Source organism: Ascaphus truei, chromosome 21, assembly GCF_040206685.1.
Source record: "Ascaphus truei isolate aAscTru1 chromosome 21, aAscTru1.hap1, whole genome shotgun sequence".
Taxonomy (NCBI): domain Eukaryota; kingdom Metazoa; phylum Chordata; class Amphibia; order Anura; family Ascaphidae; genus Ascaphus; species Ascaphus truei.
Window position 1 is genome coordinate 31,130,317 of NC_134503.1, and position 10,271 is coordinate 31,140,587.

The 10,271-nt window shown below is 48.7% G+C and overlaps 1 protein-coding gene across 3 annotated transcripts in view; it reads right to left on the bottom strand.

The window, feature by feature from the left end:
* The window catches only part of CDK5RAP2 (CDK5 regulatory subunit associated protein 2), a 197,756-nt gene extending 187,984 nt beyond the window's left edge, over nucleotides 1–9,772 (bottom strand). For 2 of the 3 annotated variants that reach the window (XM_075579451.1, XM_075579450.1), the window contains exon 1: nucleotides 9,538–9,772. In XM_075579451.1, coding sequence (XP_075435566.1) covers nucleotides 9,538–9,590 — 53 coding nt within the window. In that variant the 5' untranslated portion in view covers nucleotides 9,591–9,772. Of the gene's footprint in view, nucleotides 1–4,358; nucleotides 4,542–9,537 lie in introns of those variants that run through there. The other variant, XM_075579452.1, reaches the window with a different exon arrangement.
* Between the last annotated feature and the right edge of the window lie 499 nt (nucleotides 9,773–10,271).

Genomic DNA, 10,271 nt, shown 5'->3' on the forward strand with positions numbered 1-10,271 from the left:
GTACTTTGATGCACAATGAAAATGGAAAAAAGTTTTGTCCCAAAACTGGCTCAGACCCCACAGTTTTTGTCCACTATCACTGCCAATATGAGACCTATGAATAGATGTCAGAATGCATACTGCACTTTTTGAAACGTGTGATACATACTTGCTGTGCCTTGGACCTGTGTGCGCGACTGGTGCAGTATGCATGCTGAAGTCTCATATTGGCACCGGTTATCAAAGATTAAGTTCCACTTAGAGCAGTATTTTGTAATTTTTTTTAGTTTAAGAACCCTATAATTATATTGTGAACCCCAGCGCTCTCTAATAGCGCGTCTGAGATCAGATTCATTTTAAATTCTTCTGTATATAGTAAAAATTTCAAATGTCGTGAAAATTGCAGGGAACCCTCTAGGGATGCCCGGGGAACCCCTGTTGAAAAACACTGACAGAGGATATATCATTATTTTTTTTTTTAAAACACAACCTTTTATCAAATGTAATTGACTTCCTTAAACAGATTCAATCTCCCTTTATGCAACAATTTTACTTCTTTGTATCTTGTGAAAAATAGTTTCCTTTTCTTCCAGATCTACTGGGTTCATGTACTGTATATCAGATGCTCACTTACGTTTGTTTGTCTAATCATGGCATTATAATTAATTTGCGAACAAAGAACAAAAAAAGGATTGTGCGAGGATTGACAGTCTTATAACCAAAAGACATTCGCTAAAGATAGTTAAAAACAAAAAGCTTTTGTTGACCATGAAAATGTTAGGACTTAAAATAAAAAAAACACACTGATTATTTAACTATAACCTATAAACATTCCATGGTTCTTTAGTTTACATTTGGCTTAGGGGGACTGTCCTGCTAATCTTAGGCTGCGTCCCCGCTGGCGCTGACCGCGCTCATGCTTGAGAGCGGTGACGTCACCAGCTCTCTAAGCATGAGCGCCGGGTGTCCTGCCTATTTCGCAAGCGCGGACGGGGGGGCACTGCGGGCATATTCAGCGTGCTTGAAAGTCAATCTTTTTTGTTTACCCAAGCGCCAAGCTTGAGTGAGCGTACGTGCGCATGCAACGTGTGAGCGGGGACTTCCATATATAGATTTATGTAAGTAAAAGCGGCAAGCACTGCGTGCTCAGTGCCAGCGGAGATGCAGCCTTATGAAGTCATGCCAACTAACCTTATTTGTTTCTTGGAGGTGGCAAATAGGAATTTAGACCAGGGTAATGCAGTTGATGTGGTCTACTTAGATGTTGCAAAGGCTTGGATACGGTTCCACACAAGAGGTTAGTGTACAAAATAAAGCAAATTGGACTTGGTAAAAATATTTGCACCTTGATTGAAAACTGGTTGAAGTTGGGCTACAGCTGTGAGTGCAGTACCTCAGGGATCGGTACTGGGACCCCTGCTTTTTAACTTATTATGCATATGGGAAACAAGAATAAACAGGCAATTTACAAATTAAATGGGGATAAATTAGGAGAATCCGTGATTGAGAAGGATTTAGGAGTGCTTGTAAACAGCAGGTTTAGCAATAGTGCCCAAAGTCATGCAGTAGCTGCAAAGGCAAACAAGATCTTATCTTGCATTAAACAGGCAATGGATGGGAGAGAAGTAAACATAATTATGCCCCATTATAAAGCATTAGAAAGACCACACCTTGAATATGGAGTACAATTTTGGGCACCACTCCATAGAAAAGACATTATTAAAGAGCCACCAAATGAATAAAGGGGATGGATAATCTGATTTATGAGGACAGGCTAGCTAAATTAGATGTGTTTACTTTAGAAAAGGAGTGTCTAAGAGGGGATATGTTGGCTATATACAAATACATTTGCGGACAATACAAGGAGCTTTCAAGCTGTAAGGGCAGTTACAATGTGGAACTCATTACCCATGGAGACTGATGGCGATACAATAGATATCTTCAAAAAAAAAGTTGGGCGTCTTTTTTTTAGAAAGGAAAGGTATACAGGGATATACCAAATAAGTAAACATGGGAAGGATGTTGATCCAGGGAGTAATCTGATTGCCAATATTTGGAGTCAGAAAGGAATTATTTTTTTCCCTTTATTAGATCACTGGGGTTTTTTGTTTGCCTTCCTCTGGATCAATATATTGCAATTACAAATATAGGATAAAGTATCTGTTGTCTAAATTAAGCATAGGTTTAACTTGATGGACGAACATCTTTTTCAACCTAATCTACTATGTAACCTCTTCGCTGCCAAAGGGCCTGGAATTCAGTACAAAGTAATACACAGTTCGGCATGTTTACCAGTGCTGGGGCTAAAGTTTTTTTGTTTCTGCTTAATGTCACCTTTCAATACATTTTATTTTTTGCACAACCTCTTTATTAATATCATGCAAAAGCCGGCTTGTTATTTTTAGATTTTGGTAGACAGAATAAAATATTTGCCATTTCTGTCAATGTTTTTATTTATTTTTCCTTTGCATCTTTCCCCCCCAAACAGGGAGCGCTACTGTAAATGTATCATTACTTGTGACAAAAACAAGAAGTTATATTTTTACTTAAAAGACATTAAAATGGGAGCACATGCGCGACGGCTGACTGAATGGTCGGGTGAGAAGTTAGCTCCGTCCACAGCCAGCGAATAAATTAATAAATAAATCAGTAAAAACTCAGCGACACACACCAAACTTAAACCCAAACAGACCCTAAAGTACAAGGATGTCGAGGGCGACACGATCTAAGAGAACCTCCGCGGTTCTAACAGACTACTTCGCAAAGGGAGACTCAGCGCGCGCCTAAAGCCATGAGGGGCCCACAAGAAGTGGCACCGAGTCAGAGAAGACAGCGGCAGGGAGAATCAAGTGATGCGACGGAGAGACATGAGAGAATTCTGCCTGGACATTAAAAGGTGCTTTCAATCCGAATTGGCGGCATTAAGGGCTGATATCAGCGGCATTGGGGTGAGAACAGATTCCCTTGAAAAGAAGCTTGACTCCACCATTAAGGCCCTGCACAGAACAGACAAACAGATGGCCCAGGTAAAGTACACTGTGAGGGACCTCACGGACAGGCAGGAGGACTCTGATAACCGTGATCGTAGGAACAATGTGAGGATCAGGGGGGTGCCGGGGGAAGAGACCGATCCGGAAGACTTCATGGGAAGATGGCTGACACAACTAATGCCCGACAGGTCTGAACAGGACATCCACCTGGACCGTTGTCATAGGGCCCTGAGGTCACGGCCGCAACAAGGGGACCCCCCCCCTTGATATCATAGCGCGATTCCACTTCTTTAAAGTGAAAGAATCCTTCTGCCAAATGACCCGAAACGATGTAGAATTCGAGGGTCACAAACTACAAGTGTTTCAAGATATCTCGCCCACCACCCTGCTCAAGCGGAGGCAACTTACCCTCATTACTAAGGTGCTCCGAGACGAAGGTATCAGATATAGGTGGCTGTATCCGTTTGGGCTGCTAGTAACACAAAATGGTGCCTCTAACACTCTAAGGCGACTGGAGGAGGGCGAGAGCTTCCTTTCCAAACTGGGGCTCCAAGATAAGATACCCGAAGAAGCAAGGGGAGGGCGACCGGCCCCTGACCCAGCCTGGAAGGAGGCCAGGAAAAATGACAAAAATAAACAGCCACGGAGCCCAAAGTGAAAAGGGACCGCGACTTACAGAAAGATGTTCACCCTACCTGTTCCTGTCCACGTTATTGGAGCTCTACAGTTTTGAGCATGGTTTGGGACCCGTTGCGCCCTCTTGAGATGCCGCTCTACGCTACCTCTGGATCCCAGCAGCGCTCCTCCGGGAATGGCGGCCATCTTGGATCGGCTTCGGCTGCTCAATGAGATCGAGGAAAGTGGCACTATATGCGGATGATGTATTACTGACAATATCTAAACCCCTTACCTCTCTACCGAATCTATTCGATTTGCTGGGAAGATTCAACCGGGTCTCTGGTTTCAAAATAAATCAGTCAAAATCGAACGCTTTGAATATCAACCTACCCAAACATGTAGACAAGTTGATTGCCATAAACTTCAACTTCAACTGGCAATCGAAGCAAATTAAATATCTGGGCATTAATGTCACTAAGACATCCAATATGCTGTACCAGGCAAATTACCCCAAATTGATGCATACCCTGAGAGGGGACATCAGGAAATGGGACACTTATAAAATTTCGTGGATAGGGAAGATCCACTGTATTAAAATGAATCTGCTCCCACGCCTTTTGTATCTCTACCAGACCCTTCCAGTGCCGCTAAGAGCGAAGGCGTCCCTCTCGCTTCAATCTGAGATAAATAAATTTATCTGGGTAGGAAAGAGAGCGAGGGTAGGCAGACAGATAATGCGTAAACAAACAGGGGCAGGGGATTTGGCGGTACCTTGCTTGTTGTCTCAAGTTCCTACGTTGCAGCGCTCTCCCCGTCCTCCCGACGTATTGTAGTCCGCAGGGGCATTCCAATAAATATACACAATATCTACTTTAGCAATTGATGAAGGCGGCTCAATTATGCCAAATTGTGCAATGGCACACTAACCCAGACTCAAAACGATGGGTCGCTCTAGAAAAGACTTATGCTCCCCGTTAGAGCTGGAACATCTAATTTGGCTTCCAAAAAAGGTGCGGTTAGGCACCAAAATGCCGCTATCCTCAATGACCAACTTGCTCTCAGTATGGGAGGCCACCAGGCTCAAATGCAAATTGACCCACAAATCTTCAGGTATGACCCCTCTGTGGGGTAATCCAATGTTTGCTCCGGGCCGAAACAAGGCGGATTTCACCATCTGGAAACACAAAAATATCAACAGGCTAGTGGATCTGGAGGGTATGCGAAGCATACAAACATTTGATATACTCAAATCCAGCAAAAACATCCCCAATGCCGAGTTTTTTAGATACCTCCAGATCAGAGCATTCTATCAGGCAATTCAGCCCCACATTCAATTAACGAATTTCGAAAAGCTCTGTCGATCAGGGACATCCACTAAGGGACTCACATCGCAGATGTACAAAGAGGTAACAGGTTCTAGCGCGACATTGACGGAAAAAACTGGATATATGACTAAATGGGAGTCCGATTTGGGGGAGGCACTAGATCTAGAGGACTGGACAAAGATCGTGATGGCAACCTTTAAAGCTCCATGTGTACGACCTTAAGGGAGAACGCATATAAGGTTATGATGAGATGGTACCACACCCCCACAAAAGTATCTAAATTTCTGCCTAGTTACTCCCCATTGTGTCCAAGACAATGCGGACAGCAAGCAGACCTGTTGCACATGCTGTGGTCTTGCCCCAAGATCGCTCCTGTCTGGGACTCAATTAAAGATTGGCTGAATAAGATCCTAGGCACACACATCCCGCTAGACCCGTGGCTGTTCCTCCTCAACAGACCACAACAAGGTCTCTCCAAAGGTGAAAATAAATTGGTGGCGGTACGAGGGGAGATCGCAGCAAAGTGGAAACAAAATGAAATCCCACTAATTGCTAAGATTCGGAATAGGATTTGGTCGGTATGCCAGATGGAGAAAATGACAAGTCTGGTCAATGACACTGGTACAAATTTTCTAAAAGTCTGGCTGCCATGGTTGGCCCAAACAGACATACCGGGGGTTGAAAGGGCCACGATATGGCATTAATAGCATAAGGTGCGTTCTCACTTGACGACACTACGTTGGGACGAAACAGACTATTTTCATAGACTAGAGACCCCTCGACGGAGATAAATACAGACTGTACAACAGATCAAGGCCGATTTGCAGAGAACACTCGGTTTCCCCGGACGCAGAGAGCCAGCAGGCGCAAAGCAATAAGCGGACCCATGGCAGGAGGATCCCACCCCCCCTCCACAACACCCCTCCCCCCCCCCCCCACAACACCCCTCCCCCCTTTTTCCCCCCCTGGGGGCTGTATTGTATGTCTGTCTGTTCCCCCGTTTGTCTGCATTTGTAAGTACCTATATGTGGTTGATTCTTACCAACGGGAGATTGTTCCCATGAGACAACTGAATGCCATGTTTGTAAACCATGTAAGTTCTTAATAAAACTTAAGTTGGAAAAAAAAAAAAAGACATTAAAATGTTTATGAAAATCATTTTGCATTGCCAAGTTTGTTCCCATGTTGTCATTTGAGTAGAACTGTCCCTTTAAACGATCAGTATCACAGGTATCTGCAATGCATCTCTGTACACAGTATACATTGGGTATTTAGGTATACATCTCCGAGTGCGGTATGGAGGGCTGCATATACTACAGCTACACACAGTATAAAATGCCCAGAGAAGGCAACCTGTCCCCAACACGGTTTACATGCAGGTATACAGAAGTGAACTCAGAAATATACATCTCCCAGCACAGGTACTCTATATAGCAGTGCATACATTACCATTTTATACAGTATAAATTGGACAGAAAAGGCATGCTAGGAATACATTTCCTACCAAAGGGAAATACAGGGCCGCAACCAGCACAGGTGTACGCTATCCAGCACAGGGCCGCACCCAGCACAGTGCCGCAACCAGCACAGGTACAGGCTATCCGGCACAGAGCCGCACCCAGCACAGTGCCGCAACCAGCACAGGTACAGGCTATCCGGCACAGAGCCGCACCCAGCACTGTGCCGCAACCAGCACAGGTACAGGCTATCCTGCACAGAGCCGCACCCAGCACAGGTACAGGCTATCCAGCACAGGGCCGCACCCAGCACAGCTGCACACTATCCAGCACAGAGCCGCACCCAGCACAGCTACACGCTATCCGGCACAGAGCCGCACCCAGCACAGGTACACGCTATCCGGCACAGGGCCGCACCCAGCACAGGTACACGCTATCCGGCACAGAGACGCACCCAGCACAGGTACACGCTATCCGGCACAGAGCCGCACCCAGCACAGGTACACACTATCCGGCACAGAGCCGCACCCAGCACAGGTACACGCTATCCAGCACAGTGCCGCACCCAGCACAGCTACACGCTATCCGGCACAGAGCCGCACCCAGCACAGGTACACGCTATCCAGCACAGTGCCGCACCCAGCACAGCTACACGCTATCCGGCACAGAGCCGCACCCAGCACAGGTACACGCTATCCGGCACAGAGCCGCACCCAGCACAGGTACACGCTATCCGGCACAGAGCCGCACCCAGCACAGGTACACGCTATCCGGCACAGGGCCGCACCCAGCACAGGTACACGCTATCCAGCACAGTGCGGCACCCAGCGCAGATACAGGCTATCCGGCACAGAGCCGCACCCAGCACAGGTACACACTATCCAGCACAGTGCCGCACCCAGCGCAGATACAGGCTATCCGGCACAGGGCAGCACAGGTAAATGCTATCTGGCACAGGGCAGCACCCAGCACAGGCACACACGATCCGGCACAGGGCAGCACCCAGCACAGGTACACACTATCCGGCTCAGGGCCGCACCAAGCACAGGTACACACTATCCGGCTCAGGGCCGCACCAAGCACAGGTACGCACTATCCGGCTCAGGGCCGCACCAAGCACAGGTACACACTATCCGGCTCAGGGCCGCACCAAGCACAGGTACACACTATCCGGCTCAGGGCCGCACCAAGCACAGGTACGCACTATCCAGCTCAGGGCCGTACCAAGCACAGGTACGCACTATCCAGCTCAGGGCCGCACCAAGCACAGGTAAACACTATCCGGCTCAGGGCCGCACCAAGCACAGGTACACACTATCCGGCTCAGGGCCGCACCAAGCACAGGTACACACTATCCGGCTCAGGGCCGCACCAAGCACAGGTACACACTATCCGGCTCAGGGCCTCACCAAGCACAGGTACGCACTATCCGGCTCAGGGCCTCACCAAGCACAGGTACACACTATCCGGCACAGGGCCGCACCAAATACAGGTACACACTATCCGGCACAGGGCCTCACCAAGCACAGGTACAGGCAATCCACGCTTTTCACTGCAATTTATATGTTCTTTGAATAGAAATAGTGAGCTGTCGACTTCAACCTCTATTGGCTTGACCCTAAAAACAATAGGTATGAACAGGTACACACACAGCGCGCGCAGATGAACAGGTACACACACACACCGCGCGCGCAGATGAATAGGTACACACACAGCGCGCGCAGATGAACAGGTACACACACACAGTGCGCACAGATGAACAGGTACACACACACAGCGCGCGCAGATGAACAGGTACACACACACACACACACACACACAGCGCGCGCAGATGAACAGGTACACACACACAGCGCGCACAGATGAACAGGTACACACACACAGCGCGCGCAGATGAACAGGTACACACACACACACACACACACACACAGCGCGCGCAGATGAACAGGTACACACACACACAGCGCGCGCAGATGAACAGGTACACACACACAGCGCGCGCAGATGAACAGGTACACACACACAGCGCGCATAGATGAACAGGTACACACACACACACACACACACAGCGCGCGCAGATGAACAGGTACACACACGCACACAGCACGCGCAGATGAACAGGTACACACACGCACACAGCGCGCGCAGATGAATAGGTACACACGCACACAGCGCGCGCAGATGAACAGGTACACACACGCACACAGCGCGCGCAGATGAACAGGTACACACACGCACACAGCGCGCGCAGATGAACAGGTACACACACAGCGCGCGCAGATGAACAGGTACACACACACAGCGCGCGCAGATGAATAGGTACACACACACAGCGCGCGCAGATGAACAGGTACACACACACACAGCGCGCGCAGATGAACAGGTATACACACACACACAGCGCGCGCAGATGAACAGGTACACACACACACAGCGCGCGCAGATGAACAGGTACACACACACACACACAGCGCGCGCAGATGAACAGGTACACACACACACACAGCGCGCGCAGATGAACAGGTACACACACACACAGCGCGCGCAGATGAACAGGTACACACGCACAGCGCGCGCAGATGATCAGGTACACACACAGCGCGCGCAGATGAACAGGTACACACAGCGCGCGCAGATGAACAGGTACACACAGCGCGCGCAGATGAACAGGTACACACACAGCGCGCGCAGATGAACAGGTACACACACAGCGCGCGCAGATGAACAGGTACACACACAGCGCGCGCAGATGAACAGGTACACACACAGCGCGCGCAGATGAACAGGTACACACACAGCGCGCGCAGATGAACAGGTACACACACAGCGCGCGCAGATGAACAGGTACACACACACACACACACACACAGCGCGCGCAGATAAACAGGTACACACACAGCGCGCGCAGATAAACAGGTACACACACAGCGCGCGCAGATGAACAGGTACACACACACAGCGCGCGCAGATGAACAGGTACACACACAGCGCGCGCAGATGAACAGGTAAACACACACAGCGCGCAGATGAATAGGTACACATGTGTATACACACATCGCGGGTAGATGTAGTACTTGCACACCCCATAACACACACACACACACACACCGCTTCAATACGTCACAGTACATCGCTCCCGCACCGAACGGGTTAACACCAGGCACCTACCTGCTATTAAAATCTACCGGTAACGTCGGGTCCTCCCCGGGCAACGAGTCCATGCCTGCCGCCGCGACGGCGGGAACAATAGCAGCCCGTTATGATTATTATTATTATGATGATATGATTGTTATTATTAATTTCCAGCTTTGGCGGCTTCACTGACATTCAAACCCGTCACCCCCGGCGCCATGTTCCAGCGCGCGCCAGCCAATAGGCTCCGAGAGTCCGAGGGAGGGGGTCAGCGCGAGGAGGCCGTGGGGCGCGCGCAGCCGCAGGCACGCTTTCCTACTTTTTTTCCATTGAATTACGTCACGCGCATGCGCACTCCACAGCTTTGCCGTCACCGAAGTCCTCGCTTTGCAATATCCGCCCCTTTTTTTGCATTGGAAGTGCGTCACACGGTGTTGAGGTGGCGAAGCTCGGGAGGAGAATAAATATGCTCAGCAGAGCAATGTGCGGGTATATGAAATGAATGAATAGAGTAGGCGCATCTTACTCTATGTTATCCAATACACGACAGTGACCACAGAAACAGCACGCTGCAAGAAATGTCATGACAATAAATCTGGCAAAATAGCAAATGTATTCCATTTATTCTTACATTTTTATAACAATAAACATAATGTCCCCTATTTAGGAAAAAAAATACTTAACTCCCTCCCCCACCCCCCACCCCCCCAAAATACGTCAATAAAACTACGAACTAAAAGACACAAATCGAGACAAAATATTCTAACAAC